The following is a 16,813-nucleotide window of genomic DNA, read 5'->3' as shown; positions in this document are numbered from 1 at the left end:
ATGCAATAAAATTGAAGAATGCAGCTGTACCAATCAGTAAAGGACAACACACACAATTGAGGCCATTGTAATTGATGGAGGTGAAGGAACCAAGAGGAGAATGGAGTTACATGCTCAAATTTTGGAATCAAAAGTGGCTGTATCGTCATATATATAACACACAATTGTAGTTATGCATTAGATACAAGACATCATTAACATTTGGATTCATCAAACATGGGTTTCTCGGCTCCTAAATTCTTCACCATCTTTGTGTTGCTCTGTCTTGCCCTCCTATTTTTCACCACACAGGGTACAACAGCTACAACTCACTAGAATTTGCATTCTCTCATCTTGTTGAGTAAAATGATATATTATGTTAATGCTAAAGTAGCAACTGTGAGTTAAAAAGTGTAGCACTAACTAAAAATAGACAAAGTTAATTAGCATATAAGTGAAAAGAAACAATAGCCTTATTTTTCGAAAATGCTGCCATTTATTAAAAAAATATAAGGGAGTTCAAATATTAGGAGGATTTTCAACAATAGGTCACGAGCAAACCACAAATTGTTTTGTCTTTAGTCTTTTCAAACTTCTTTTCTATTAGTTTTGATCTTTCTTTATCTTTTCCTAAATTCAACATTTTTTTAATCCCTGGTGAACATAGCTAAGATTTTATCATGTTTCAATTTTTTGTGGAACCATGTTAGTGAGAGGGACTAAAACTAAAAACTTGCAAAATATGAAGTCCAAAACAGAAAAAATAATTGAAAGGACTAGAACTAAAAACTTATTAAAATATAGGGACCAAATACATATTCAAATATTTTATCAAACATAAATAATGTGTCTTTCAATCAATATGATGAATCTTAAAGTAAAAGAAAAACAATTGAATTAAATTGTATCTTTATATATCTTTTCAACAAGTTCCATGTCGTTATTATTAATAAATACTAGAAGATCCAAATTTAAGAAACTATTTGTTTTGTTCATCAATTTCACAGAGGTACAAGCAGATATTTGTAAAAGGCGTAGCAGAACATGGAAAGGGCCTTGTCTTGACAACAAAAGCTGTAGAGATCAGTGCGTTAACGTGGAACACGTAGGTTTCGGGGTTTGTTTTCGTTCTGCATGCATCTGCTTGTTCAACTGTTAGAACAGTGAACCAATTTCCCTCCACCTTCAATATTTCCATTAAAATAATGGGAGAAGATTATTGTAGTTTCTTTCTTTCTTCTCCCATTTCATCTACCAAACATATCTAAAGTTCAACTTTATGTTTTGTATTCCAATAATATTACATTAATAGCTTACGGTTCAGCAGTGAATTACTTGAACTTCTTTATCCCTTACAAGTGTTGTTGCTATCTTGCTATACAGAGCAGTGAAATTATGCCAAATTTCTCTTACGCCTTGTGAGATATCTTCTAATAATAATTTTAATATGTGAAGGATTTTTTACATAAGTTTAAAAAATTTTACATTCAATTTAAACCTTTCATTTAATTTATATATAACAGTTAGTAAAGTAATCAATTATAATCAGTTAGATAAAAGTTAAATGAAAGACTCATATTAGTGTAAGAGTATCCTGTCTCATTTTAATTTTTATTATAATATTATTTTTATTAATCCTCTTATTTAATAAAAAAATTAAATATGTAATTATCACCAGCTTAATATTCACTTAATCAAGATTAAAATATTGAAGTTGTAAATTAAAATTTTTATCGGTTAGATTATAATAAGATTTTAAAAATATTACCTTTTTTATTTTAGATAGAAGATACCTTTGTTTTTTTGTTATTTAGTTATTTATGGGCCCAAAACCTCATCTGCCAATTCACCAAGTCTCACAGTATTATTGTAAATTATTAAGCTCAATTAAGAGTGAGGGCCTATAATCCTTCACAATTTACTTAATAGTTAGGGTTAGGATTGAGAGGTAATCACTGGTCAATCCATATATTGGGATTTGATTTTTTTTTTAATTTTTAATTCAAAAGTTTAGAAACTGACTTTTCCAAAATTGATTCATCTCTACTATCTTAAATTAAAGAAGTGTATTGGATTAGGATTTTAAAGGATTTTTTTAGTTAAAAAAAGTCCTGCAAATTTTAAAAGATTTTGCAAGATTTTTATGACTTTTAAGGCTTTAAAGGATTCTGTATGACTTTAAATTAGGATTTTAATAGATTCTGCAAGACTTTTAAGTCAGAATTTTAGTGGATTCTATAGGACTTTGTGGACTTTACAGAATTTCGTGAATTTTTTACATAAAAAGTTTAAGATTTTTTTTTCATATATTCAAATTTAAAAAAAGTCAAAGACAAAAATAATAAAAAACAACAATGTCTGGATAAATAATAATAATAATTCTCTGTAATATCATATCTTCCTAAATAACATTCACCCACATATCCATAGCTATACTAGTCATTCAAGCATTAGCGTCTTCTCATTCTTACTCCTAGATTTTAATAATAGGCTCAAAATTATGATATTCATTAATCGGTAATATTGAAGATGAAGGTTTATCCATCAGTTCAATTGGAAATTCATCAAAACAACATTCTTGGAGAAGAAAGTTATGCAGTGTTGTACATGCTAACACAAGTTCTACCTGTGTCTTAAATAAAAATGGAGGTGCTAACTTAAAAATTGTGAACCTTAATTTAAAAATACCAAATATTCTTTCGATTACATTTCTTAAAGACGCATGACGAAGATTAAAACAGTTCTTTCTCATTTTTAGGGTTATTACACGGAACTGGAAAATCTTGTAGATGATATCTTACTCCTCGAAATAGACCTTAAAATTAACGTCGGTTAGGAAATTCATAATCCACCAAGAAATATTTACCTAATTACATATTGTTCGGAGAACAAGTGTACTCATCGAGAAGTAATAAAGGGTTCTTAAATTAAATTCCTGAAATATCATCCCACAATGATTGTTTTCTAATTACTAAGAATTTCTTAATTCAATTGTTTAAACTTCAAATATACGAAATTAATTAAAACAAAAATTTATAAAATCAATTATAAAACTAAGAGCAAGGAATACAATGCATGTCTTGGTTAAACTTATCGGAGAGGAACCTAAAGCATATGAGTTTTCTCATTCAATTTTTTATGTTATTTTTCTATTTAACTCTAAATTCGATTTCCTTGTGATTACTAATCATTCATACAAATACTATTAATACCCAATGGTTATGCAATATTAATATTTTTTTCTCTAAATTAATATCCTCAATGGTCATGCAAGATATCAATTTAAGAAAGCTTAAGGAACCTATGAACTTGTTAATTAATAACATTTAGAAGAGAGAGATTGGTTTGGTCCACCTAATCTTTTGTCTCGTTTTATCCTATAGATATATTAATTAACCGAGGTACGGTCGCCTGACGATATTATTATTTAGGATTAAGACAAAAACGCAATAGGATAAAATCTAATCATAGAATGGAAATCAAATTTAGCCCTAGCTATGAACCTAGTTACTCATACTAAAGAAAACAACTAGAACAATCATAAATAAAGCCATAGAGAAAAGCAAACACCAAGTCTTGCCACGAGTATGTCAAAGATCCCCGAGGTGAAAGGGTGTATTAAAGAGCAAAAGTCAAGATGTAAAAATGGTCTCACCTACGATGCCTGAGGTCTCCCTTTTAATAGTGTTTGAAAATCCTAAGAGACTCTTCATAATTGGGTTTCCTGTAGTTGAACACGTCCATGCAAGGCCTTAAGCACGACCGTGCATGGGCTCGAAGCACCCTCGTGCTTGTTGAATGGGTCTGGCCGTGCTGACTGCTACGAAGCTTTAATCTTCCATTAATTTAGGCCCAAAATCCACTTGCGACCTCTTTATAACAAACTGCATAATTAATGTATAAATTAGTGTAAAACTTAAGTAAAATAAAGGTCAAATATGAATATATAGGTTGTAAAAGAGGGCCTAATTGCAGACTTATCACATATGTAATATATATAATAGTAGTATAAAAATAAAAATAATAACAATAATAATAATAATAGTAATTATTATTATTATTATCATTATTATCATTATTTAGAATCGTAAGCCGAACCCTCCCACCTACTAAGGATGTACATGAACTCCAAATCAAAATTACAAGCAGTAATACATTTTGTGATATTTTTTCATAACGATTACAATAATTACTTACATCTCGCCCCTTCATTATTGCTGAAATATGTGTCCCGGCAATAGCCTCAATGCAATCCTAAAATTTAGCATATATAAACTTTATCATATGAAAAATATAAATATTGTAGTGCCAAATTTAATTATAATTTTTATTGTAAGATAATTAGTACATACCTTGAAGAAAGGGAAGAACCTTGTGCTTTATCTAATTTTAGTTGGCATACTTGATCCTGATTTAGTCATCAAAGATGCTATCGTATTCACAGCTTTCAAAATCTTGTGAAAATTTTCACTTATAGCAAATTGTGATTGGCCAAATGTGTTACGAATTACACAATATCGAATATTCTGACCAACAATTTGTAGGAATGATGCAAGCATTTCTGCAACACAAATATATAATGTATCCTCTAGAGGTGTTTTTTCTCTAAGAATTGCACATAACTTTCGAAATACATCTGGATACATCTTATAAACTTGTCAAAATTTAGCAAGATCATCGATTAATGCTCAGTGTATATAGTCATTTCCCATGCTAGTAATTTATTGTCAATTTAATGGACACTTAATTTGTTCATCACATATCATAACCAGAAACTGAATCAACACATGCATTAATACGTGAATTGCTATTACACATGTGTACATGGCTTCATAAAAGTATTCATATGTCTCTTCATCACCCATTTCTTCTTTATCTATGTCACTACCTTCATACATACTCGAATGTGACATTGTACCTATATAAAATAATATAGTTTCACCATTGTAAAACGTGTTCATACACAACAAAATATAAAGCAAACACTTCAATCAAGTGCAACCAAAATAACACCAAAATAATATAGTTTGACATATGTTATAAAAAAATTAGTACTTAAAAAAAGTTAAAATTTCAAGTATTTTTTGTGTTATATATCTGAGGAATAGTCAATGGCATTGTCATTTACATTTTTACTAAATAGAAGAATGGAATGAAAATAGTAGTATATTATTATATATGAGCAGTAGTGCAATATTATTACCAGAGAAAAAAAATAGAGAAGACAAGAGCATAGAAAAAAAAGAGATGAAAAACTCACCTAGAAACTCACAAGTCACTTCAAACAATCCTTCAAAATCTGATGAGTTTGGATGAGCTTGTTTTATGAATTTGGTATTTATAGATATTACTAAAATGTTCTTCAAAATCCCCCTAATACAACAATCTTTTAAAATCCTTATATTTTTTTTAATACCAATGGATTGTTTTTAAGTTGTAAAAAGTCTCAAATGAATACCAATAAATTTTAGTGGACTCTTAAAAAATCTTGAAAATCTAAATTGAATACCACTGGATTATTTTTAAGCGACATAAAATCCTAATTAAATACCAACAAACCTTTTTACTTAAAAAAAGTCTTTTAAAATTATATGAAATCCTAAACCAATACATTCCCTAAATTTTAGATTTTTAAATTTAAACCAAGCCACCATCAATTTTAATTCTGTTCAAATCTTAATGAGTTTGAAAGAATACACATTAATTAAGAAAATTTATTATTATTATTATTATTATTATTATTATTATTATTATTATTATTATTATTATTATTTATCATATAGTTTTTTTAATGTTTTAATTACTAAAAGGTCTTTTTTTTTCTCTCTCAACACTTTGTATTGTTTTAATTTCGCTCTTCTTCTCATTTTACAAACCTCTCCTGTCTATTCCTCTCTATTAGGGTCATTTGTATGAATTCTAGGAAGGGAAAAATTAGGTTTATTATGCATACTAAATAGGAAAAGTTAGTTCTCCAAAATTAAGAGTATGTTTATTTTTTTTAAATAGTTTTCTGATTTTAAAAATATAATATAATATAAATTTGTATAATATTTTATTTCTAAAAAGTAAAAAGTATTTTTAAAAGAAAAACAAACATACTCTAAATAATTAATGTTAAATTCGTAAATTATTTTGTGAAGCAAAACAGATTAACGGGAAGTAGTAGGGGTGGTGGATGTTCTTATGGACATCGTTTTCAACGGTCATCTCACTTGAAAAATATAATGAACTTAAAACTCAGAAAATTCTAGGGACAAAATTAAGACACTCCAAAATTTAGTCATAGGAAAACCACAATCCAATTTTCATTTTGAAAGATTAGATGAGAAGTGGCTGAGAAGAAAATAAAATAAAAAATTAATAGAAAGAGAGGTACAGGAAAAGATAAATGTTTCTTTTTGTCAAAGCTTACAATATAAATGTAACTTTAGCAATATTCTTAGGTGTGTTTGAGGATTGAATTTTTTTTAAAGGAAATTTGGTAATTTTATAATATTTTAATTTTTAAAATAATAGAGTTAATATAAATTTAATGTCCCAACAAATTTTTATGTATTTTTACAAATATTACATAATTATTTTAATTAAAAATAAAAATAAAATTACTTTCTCCCTTTCCTTCTGGTAAGTCACTTCCAAACACACCATAATGGTGACTTTCTAGAAAGCAACTTTTAATTTTCTTCCACCTTTAATATTTCTAATATCGAAAAAAATTTATTGTATTTTCCTTAAACTTGCACTATTTTTTCAATTCCAACATTTTATGTGATCCTGTTACGGATAAACTTGTCTTTTATAGTCTCTTTTCTTATCTTCTGATGTAACGTTCTTATAAAATATTCTAGATTCTTCTCTATTGTGATATAGGAGGAAGGTACCTACCTGCAAAGGCATTCCAATGATGAAGTTAGTATTCGGTATAGGACAGTAAATGCTATTTAATATTCTGAAGTCAACAACCATTTACCTGTACTTCTTATTTTCCTTTTATAGATAGGATATTGGGTTAATGAGCTTCTGATTACTTAGGTAATTAAATTTTTTCTTTTTGATTATCAATTATTAATCTTTAATTAGATCACTAACTAACTCTTTGTGTGATTAAAGAAGTATGAATACCTTTCGTCCTGAGATGTGGCCAAAGGAGTATGGGAACCCTTCATCCTTAGATGTGGCCGAGGGGGTATTCAGTTATCTTTACCAGTGACCGAGTAGTATCTTATCCGATACACTTCCCCCTCAAGCCCAAGGAAGTATGATGTAAGGGCTCTAGATCTAGGTTTCTGACAAGACTACAGTTTCAACAAAATTAGGTTTTCCTTGAGGTTTGTGATATGAAACAAAAGGTTGCTCCTTTGTAACTGTCGATCTTAAATGAGATCTAACGGTTGGGGAAAGGTGTGACCTTTTCTTTTCCCTAAGACCCGTGTATTATAATCTGAGTTGTTGGCCCAACTATTATTTACATTTTCGCTTTGCACCGAAGGGTATAATTTTACTCAAGCTCAAGTGTTTTGGCATTCTTGAAACCTGAGGTATGTTTCTTTTGCCGCTACCTTCCTCATCTTTTATCTTTGTTTGTCGATTATGGATAATATTGAGTGGGAGGATTCCTTGTCCTCGTCCTCGTCGGATAATTTGGGGTCTAATGCTGAATCGGTTAAGGAAGTGAACGTGGATGACTAGATTGTTATTGGGTGGCAACCAAAGGGGTGGAAGATATGCCTTCTAGACTGAGAGATGAGGCGATTGCTCAGTCGGATAGTATCATAAGAGACGTGAGGGATCAGGTGAAAACTCCCATTGCTGAAGGGTGGGTTCTACTTCAGATGAGTCACTCCCCAACGTAAGTCCTATAAAGGAAAGATCCAAGTTCCCTCCATGTACCATTCCTGGTTACGAGTGAGTGGATGGAGAGGTAGCCGCTTATTTTTCATGCTTTAAACATAGGGGCCGACTACAAAATTTTGTAGATTTATATAGGATAGCATTGTGGGATGACTTAGATCCCTTTTCAATAAACATTAAGGTTTGCCGAGGAGATGAGTCAGCAAACCTTGATCTTGTATTTTTAGGTTGAGATGCTAGAATGGCTAGCGCCTTCTTTGTATATGAGTGTCTGTTTAGGGAATTGGGAACAATACTTCCGTTTGATGAATTTCAAATGGGAGTTCTACAGGTCTTAAATGTTGCATCGACCCAGTTACACCCGAATGGGTAAGTCACCAGGCAAGCATTCTGGATTCTCTGTAAATATCACAATATCGAACTGAGTATAAGTTTGTTTCTTTATTTCTTTTGTACCCATCCTTCGGATAAAGCGAGATGGGTTTCTCTAATAAGGCAAGGGGAATTGCCATTATTCAAACTTTATACGTCTTTATTTAAAGGTTTTAAAATCGAGTACTTTAAGGTAGTGGTCGACCTAATTGTCGGTAAAAAATACTTTTACGATAACAAAGACAACCCCTCTTCCCATTTCATTGGACTCGAGTCCCTCCCGATATGATATATATCTAGAAGAAATGTTGATCCCGGAGGAGTTGTCAGCATTGGACTATTTAAAATCTCTTCCTCGAGAACCCCCCACCTAAGCACTCATTGTTTTGCCAAAATCACCTAAGCCCCGTTTGGACTTGAATGGTATTCTTTATTCTTTTCACTTCAGTTGTAGGGGCTATGTTATATTGATTTGACTTCTTGTTTCTGTTGCAAGTATAATGGTGCAAAAAGAAGTTAGGATCTCTTACCATAAAGCATTAAGAAACCAGCACCAGAGGGGACTATGACATATCAGCATCGACACCCTTAGTTAGCTGGATCGGGTGCCAAAATTATTGGAGGCACGCCTTCCTCCCGCCAACCTTCCCCTAACTGAAGGCCTCCCCAAAAAGAGAAAAGACAAGAGGAAAAGAAATGGGGTTGAAAGGGAAAGGGAAAAGAAAAGGAAACATGGCCATGCTGAATCCTTATAGCTTGCCTCTTCTAGGTCAAGTCGTCTTTGCAAACGGTGTTCGGGCTGTTCAACTGGTATTCCCAGACTTGGTGTCTAATGCTGGGAGGGCTCTCCTATATGGTCAAGACAAAAAGGGCCAAGTGGGACTGGTTTTGTGAGCTCCAAACTCGAGCTATAGTGCTAGCTCATACTTGGCTTTGGAGCCAATGATTGATCTTGAAAGAGGGTCTAGTTACCAGCACCCGAAGGGCCTTGGAAAAAAGCAAGGAGGTTTAGGTAAACATGTCTTAGACTAACCAAATGCTAGAAATTGAGATAGCTTAATTGAAAGAGCACCTCAAAATCATTGAAAGTCGAGCCCAAGCAACCGAGGATCGAGTACGAGCTGGTGAAGGTGCTGAAAAGGCCAAGGGTTTGGAGCTGGCCGATGCATTAGCAAGGGTTTGATACCAACATGAAGGAGTTTAGAGCCGATTGCAATAGCAGGATTATAGCTGAACATGAGGTTGGGTTTGGGTTCTTACATGTTGTGAGACAAGCGGCGGAATTCTGTCAGGTTCTGGTAGACTTCCGCTTTGATATGACGAAGGATTTCTTTCAAGGAAAATTCCTAAGTTATGGTGAAGTGGCCGACGACATGGAACCAGATGCCGAAGCTCCTAACCATAGTCAGCCGCAACATACCGAAGGGGCCATGACCCAGGATAAAGAGGAAACTGAAAGGGTCAGAGATGCCTAAATAAGTCATGAATGTTGCTCGAGGGTTTTAGCTTTTCTTTTTATGAATTTTGGCTTCTTAGGCCATTAGCGTCAACTTTTGTTGTACGTCGGCCTTTTGGTGCCATTTTTAATGCAAGAGAGTAGTTTTGTATTTCTATTCTTGCTCATGTTTGGTAGTTTCAAAAAATGATGCTCAAATTAAACAAGTCAAAACTGATTAGTAGTAATTGTAAAACGCACTGATAACTGATACTTTGAATCGAATAAGATAGACAATGATAGACTATGACCAATATTCTTTGTATACTTTAGCCAAGTGAATATTTTAACTGAATTGATTAGTAGATATACGGTTGTGCGTAGATAATCATGCTTCTTTAATCCAAGTGATATGTAACTAGATTCTGCTGAGGTAAATTGTTAGTTAGAAAATTAACAGAAGTCCAAACATATGATCTAGGTATACATTAGAAGTAATAGCCAAGCAATGTGTGTGGTGAGTTGAATGGGTAGCTGTAAACAACGATATTATTATTTTATTCAACCTTAGCCAAGTGAGGTACTTGAGGAGAGAATATTTTATTCAACCTTAGCTAAGTGAGGTACTCAGGAGAGAATATTTGATACAACCTTAGCTGAGTGAGGTACTCAGGAGGGAATAATTTATAATAGCAGATAAGAACACATTGAGTAAAGTAGTCTTTATTGATTGAGTGTCTCATTAAAAACCTTCTTGAAAAAACCTCTTTTCAAGTTCTTTTAAAAGGATAAGACCCGAGTGAGGAATAAAGTGCACTGACTTTACAAATTACATTTACTAGCTGAAATAATGCTTGAGATGTGATATCCTCGGTATAGCTTTACCCTCGAGTGTCTCAAGCTTATAAGATTCGTTGTTTAAGCTGGTTGTTACTCGAAAGGGTCTATCCCAATTGGTGGCAAACTTTCCTTCTTGTCGGTCACGACACGCTTCACCAGTTGCCCTCTATGCTAGAACTCCAGTCTGAAACTGCCTCGGTCTGAGTTTTAAATTATACTTCCTAAATATCACTCTTCTGCTTGCTTTGGTTATGATAATGGCTTGGTCTCATATTTCTTCTATAACATCCAAGTTGGTGGTTAGAGAGAAAGAACTCGCTTCTTCTTCGAAGTGGTGTCGCTCAAACGAAGGTTCACCAATCTCAATCGGGACCATGGCTTCAGTTTTATAAGTTAATTGAAGAGGTGTTTCTTTTGTAGTGGTTTGAGGAGTGCACTGGTACGCCCAGATGATTTCAGGTAGCTTCTCAGCTCATTCTTCTTTTCCTAAGCCTAGGCGTCTTTTAAGTTCATAAATAATAACCTTATTTGCTGCTTCGGCCTGGCCATTACTCTGAGGGTGCTTGACCGAAGTGACCCAGTGTTTCATTTTAATTCTTTCTAGAAATTCATTGAAGCGCCAATCTATAAATTGGAGGCCGTTATCAGTGACTAAGGCATTTGGTATGCCGAAATGCGTAATGATATTTTCCAAGTGAACTTTTGAACAATGTTAGGGATTTGACTTCAATCCACTTAGTAAAATAGTCAATAGTGACGAGAAGGAACTTGCACTATCCTCATTCCTTATGTAACAAAACACCAAGATGAGATGATGGAGTATAGAGTCTAAGTAAACTGATATATAAGTGGGCTGTGCTGCTGACATGGAATAGATTTTTTAACAAAAAGGTCACATTTTTTTAGCAGGGTTGACCAATAATACCCTGCTCTTAGCACCTTTGCTGCCATTGTTCCATAGATGCCCTTGTAGATTTCCCTCATGACATAATTAGCCTGCTCTTCACCAAGACACTTCAACAGTGGGGTGGAGATCCTTCTTTTATACACTTCTCCATCGACAAGGGTATATTTTGCTGCTTGTTTCCTAAGGAATTTGGATTGTCTGAGAGTTTATTGTCAACAAGATATTGGACGATGTTTGTCATCAAATTCTGAGATGCATCTTCGATTTCTATGCATTCATGTCCCAAAATACTTGCCCTGTTGATTTCTTGTTGGATTATGCTTTGGAGTTGTCCTGGCTTTTGATGACTAGCCAACTTGGCTAGCCTATCGGCTTGTTCATTTAGATCTCGTGAGGTGTGGCAGATATGCACCTCATTAAATTCGTGATGTAGCCTTATAAATTCTTGATAATACTTCAACATGGTGGGGTCTTTGACTTGGTAAGTGCCGTTAACTTGCTCGGCAACTACCTGGGAATTGCTCCAACATGTGACTCTTTTGACCCCTATCTCATTTGCTAACCTGATTCCGGTAAGCAATGCCTTGTATTTGGCCTGATTATTGGAAGCCTTGAAGCCGAATTATATTGATTGTTCTAATGTCACATATTTTGGTCCTTCTAAGATGACACCCGCTCCACTACCATGAAGATTTGATGATCCGTCTACATTTAAGTTCCATATGTTGGTAACAGGCATAATCTGAGGACGAATTTGTTAAGAAATTCCACAAGGACTTGGGCTTAAAGAGGTCCTCATGCTTTAAAACGAATGTAGTACTGAGACAACTCAACTGCCCATGCCATCATCCGTTCAACCATTTCTGGCTTACACAATACATTCGCAATTGGACAATCAGTATATACCACGATTCGGTGACACTGGAAATAATGTTTTAATTGCCATGCTGTGTGGACCAACACCAAGACTGCTATTTCCATTAATTGATATCGGGTCTCAGCATCATGCAGTGTTCGGCTAATGAAATACACTAGCATCATGTAGTGTTCTAGGGTCTCTTGTAGGAGGATCGAGCTAATGGCGTTGTCCAACATCGCAAGATAGATTATCATCTCCAAATCAGGTTTAGGCTTGGTCAGGATGGGCGGCGCTGCTAAGATGGTCTTAAATTGTCTAAAAGATTTTTCACATTCTTTGGACCATTTGAATTTCTGTACTTTCCTTAGGAGCTCTACGAATGGTCGTGACTTCTCCGCCATCTTAGGAAGAAATCGAGACAGCGCAGCTATTTTATCAGTCAACCGTTGCACTTCTTTGACAATATTGGGGTTGCGCATATCAAGGATTGCTTGACATTTATCTGAGTTTTCCTGAATCCCTCTTTCTAAGAGCATAAATCCAAAGAATTTACCTCTAGATACACCAAATGTACACTTGTCAAGGTTAAAACGCATTCCATGTCGCCTTGCTTCCGAAAAGACATCGGTCAGATTTGCTATATGCTCATCAATTGATGTAGATTTGACGACCATGTCATCTACATATACTTCCATCACCTCTCTAGCTATTTAGTGAAAATTTTAAATCGAAAGGCATGATCCTATAGCAAAAATTAGCTGACTCAATGATGAAGGCTATTTTCTCTTCATCCGATGGGTACATCTTGATTTGATTGTATCTGGAATGAGTGTTAAGGAAACTGACAAATTTGTGTCCTGCTGGTCCATCTACCAAGGCATCAATACTAGGTAGCGGGTAGGCATCTTTGGGGCATGCTTTGTTCAGGTCCGTGAAGTCTGTGCACATCCTCCACTTCCCATTCGTTTTTTTTACCATGACTACATTAGCCCACTAGGTTGAATATTGCACCTCTCAGATAAATCCTGCCGTTAAAAGCTTATCAGTCTCCTCTCAAATTGCGCAGGCCTGCTCTCCTTTAATTTTTCTCTTTTTTGGGGCAACTAGCTTAGCTTTCTTATAAATTGACAAGTGGTGACACAAGAAACTTGGATATATTCCAGGCATATCTTCTGCTGTCCATGCGAATAATTTAGTGTGGTTGAGGAGTACTTTTCGGATTGCTTGTTGTTCGTCTTGAGATAACCCGGCTCTATGTAACTGACCTAATCGGGCATATTTCCTAACTAGAAGGTTTTCTTTTCTTCATTAGGCTCAACCTGAAACCCTTCATCCACTATTGGGTCGAGTTCCAGATCATGGGAGTCTGCTACTAACTTAGGAGAAATTATGTTGACATCTCAACTGGGATTAGGCAATGGTCTTAGGCGTAGGCTTGCAAAATAGCATTCCCTGGCAAGCTTTTGGTTAGCGTGGACAGTGATTATTCTTCCTCTGTTCTAAGGGAACTTCATGGCTAGGTGAGGAGTGGATACAATGGCTTTTAGCTTGTTCAGGGAAGGGCATCCTAGCAATATGTTATATGAAGTACTTGCGTGAACCACTAGATATGTTACTTTAATGCGCCTTCCTTTCTATTTAGAACTGAACTAGGTGTATAGGTCAATGCATCCTCAGGTCTCCACTCGTTCCCTTGAAAATCTGACAAGCGACTTATCATATTCTCTTAACTCCTCTTTGGGGATACCCAACTGTGTGAAAGTATTCTAGTACAAGATGTCAGTCGAGGGGTCATTAGAGTTTTCTAGACAATGCAGTTGTGGATATCAACGCTTACGACCACAGTTTCATCTTGTACTGGGTCTACCCTTTGAAAATCCCGATCTGTGAATGTTATAGATGGGATCTAGACTCCACTTTCCACCGAGAAATTATTCACTAACCGGACTTGTTGCAAATGTCTCTTCAGAGCTGAGTTAGTGTATCTGCCTCCAGCAAACCCTCCTACGATGGTGTTAATAATACGGTATGGTTGATTTTCCCATTCATCACGGTGTTCCTGGGGTCGTTCTCTTGATCTACTTCGTTGTTGTTCTTTTTTGTTATCACGTCATCTCGGTTGCTCGATCCATTGACCTTTCCCTCTTTCTGTCCGCCTAGTTACAAAGCCTTGAAGATGTCCCACTCTTATCAAGTCTTCTATGTGGTTCTGAAGAGCTGTGCATTCTTCGGTGGTGTGTCTCCGATTTTGATGATATTAGCATGACTTGGATTTGTCTACCCGAGGGGGGTATTTGCCCGCTTAGGGATCGTCAATATTTCTGTTGTCAATGCTTGTTCAAGTACTCTAGACAGATTAGTATTTAATGTTGTGTAACTTGAATACCTGGGCCCTCTCAGTAGTTGTTCTACTCCGATCTTTTGGTCTTTATTTTCTTGTTTGTTCCTAGGATGCTTGGTCCCATCAGATTCTCTTCAACTAGGGCCTTGTTCCATTCGAGCTTGCTTATAGAACTTGGCCAGCTCTTCCGTTTCCATGTACTTAGTTACTCGGTTGGCCAATTCATCTAAGTCTGCAGGAGGTTTTTTACAAATATTGTTAACGGATGGTCCCAGTCTAAGCGCTATTGTGAGGTGCTGCACAACAACTGCCAGATCTAGGTTTTGATAGAAAGGGCCATTTTTCTAAATCGTTCCATGAAAGCTCTGAGTGTTTCCTTCTTTTCCTGACGAATGTTGACTAGAGCCACTAAGGTCAATTGATGAGGACAACTGGTAGCGAATTGTAGATTAAAGCATGCAACCAACGTTGCAAATGAGTCAATAGATGCAATAGCTTGGTGAACCAGTTTAAGGCTGGCCCTCGAAGCGATGTCAGAAATATTCTGCATAGTAAAGCATCATCATCTGTGTATAGGCCAACTTGAGTAGTAAAGATATTGATGTGTTCCTCTGGATCAGAACTTCCATCATATTTTTCCAGCGTTATTCCCTTCCAAGTATCCAGTAATTTTGCTTCCAAAATAGATTGGGAAAAAAAAACTACGACCCAACATTCTATCACGTTTGACCGAGAGGCTAGTCCTTGTTTGTTGAACTATTTTTTCCTTCTCTTGCAGGGCTGATGACTCCTTATGCTCCTGAATAAGAGGGGTAAGTGGGAGGGAATGTAGGTCCTAATTTCACTTCTCATGTTAGCATTCTTTCTTCGCAAGGCTGACAGCTTGAGAGCATCCCTTTCTTAGAGACGTTACATCTCAATCATTTCCGTCTTCAATTGCCTTACTACTGAGGAGAGGTTTTCATCCTATCCCCTCTCAAGGAGAACTTCCGGCATGAGCGAATTCTGCACTTGTTCTTCGTGTTGACGTGACATTCTCTATGGCTAGGTGAGGCCTTCTTGTTGACTCATAATTAGCACCATATCTTCTTGAAATTAAGGTGAATCGAGGCCCATGGTGAGCACCAAAATATTCCTGTTAAGGATACACTTGCCTTCTATAATCTCTCTTCTTGTACTCTGATGTGATGTCCTTGTGGAATATTCTAGATTCTTCTTTGCTGTGACATAGGGGGAGGTTACCTCCAAAGCACTCCAATGGTGAAGTTAGTATTCAGTATAGGACAGTAAATACTATTTAATATTTTGAAGTCAACAACTCTTTACCTGTACTTCTTACTTTTCTTTTATAGACAATATATTGGGCTAATAGGCTTGATGACTCAGCCCCTGTCTTAGCCTTCTGATTGCTTAAGTAATTAGCCTTTTTTTTTATTGATTATTAATTATCAATCTTTAATTAGCTCGCTAACTTAATTTTGGTGTGACTGAAGAAGTATGAATACCTTTCGTCCTTAGGATCCTAACATGTGGTTGAAGGGGTGTGGGAATCCTTCATCTTTAGATGTGACCGAAAGGGTATTCGATTATCTTTACCAGTGATTGAGTAGTGTCTTATCCAGTACAAGATGAAAGAAAAAGAAGTGGTAGAGAATAAAAAGAAAAAAAGCAATATAAAATTAATTAAATGAGAAAAATATATTTAAAAGGATATTATTACTATATCCATATATTTGGAAGGATATTAAAGTTTTTTTTAACGTAAATAATTAATTTTCATTATTTTTTATAAGATTAATAATTATAATTATTTCATGAATTGATTTGCAGATACAGTAAAAGGGCAAAATATTTTTTATTTGAACGGGAAATGGAATTTATCAGGACACGACACGTTTATAACAGTGTACTGAGCTTTCTTTGTTTTAAATAGATATACACTGCAACTTTTCCAACTACGTTCTACAGTAACACCATTTTTGTTACTTTTTTTTTTAAAGAATTATTAAAAACTAAATTTGAATTTAGTTATAGTGTGTCGTGGACTTAGTCATTAACAAAAAATTTTAAAATAACTTTTATTAAATTTTTAATTGTAACATTTTAATTAAATATTTTATATTATGAAAAGAAAGTATTAACTCAACACGTCATTATTGAAATATATTTGATGATATTCATGTTTAGTAATGACTAATAACAATAATAATAATCCAATTTTCAAAA

At 34.6% G+C, this 16,813-nt stretch overlaps 1 protein-coding gene across 1 annotated transcript in view; it reads left to right on the top strand.

Moving 5' to 3' along the window:
• The first annotated feature begins 216 nt into the window (after positions 1 to 216).
• Positions 217 to 16,813, top strand: part of LOC113850745 — a 54,474-nt gene continuing 37,877 nt past the window's right edge. The window contains exons 1-2 of the mRNA XM_027481294.1: positions 217 to 292; positions 987 to 1,084. Of these exons, the coding sequence (XP_027337095.1) occupies positions 217 to 292; positions 987 to 1,084 (174 nt within the window). The remainder of the gene's footprint in view (positions 293 to 986; positions 1,085 to 16,813) is intronic.

Source organism: Abrus precatorius, unplaced genomic scaffold, assembly GCF_003935025.1.
Source record: "Abrus precatorius isolate BTA unplaced genomic scaffold, Abrus_2018 Scaffold9, whole genome shotgun sequence".
NCBI classification, from domain to species: Eukaryota; Viridiplantae; Streptophyta; class Magnoliopsida; order Fabales; family Fabaceae; genus Abrus; species Abrus precatorius.
The sequence above is the reverse complement of the archived record's forward strand: the minus strand, read 5'-3'. Positions and strand labels throughout refer to the sequence as shown.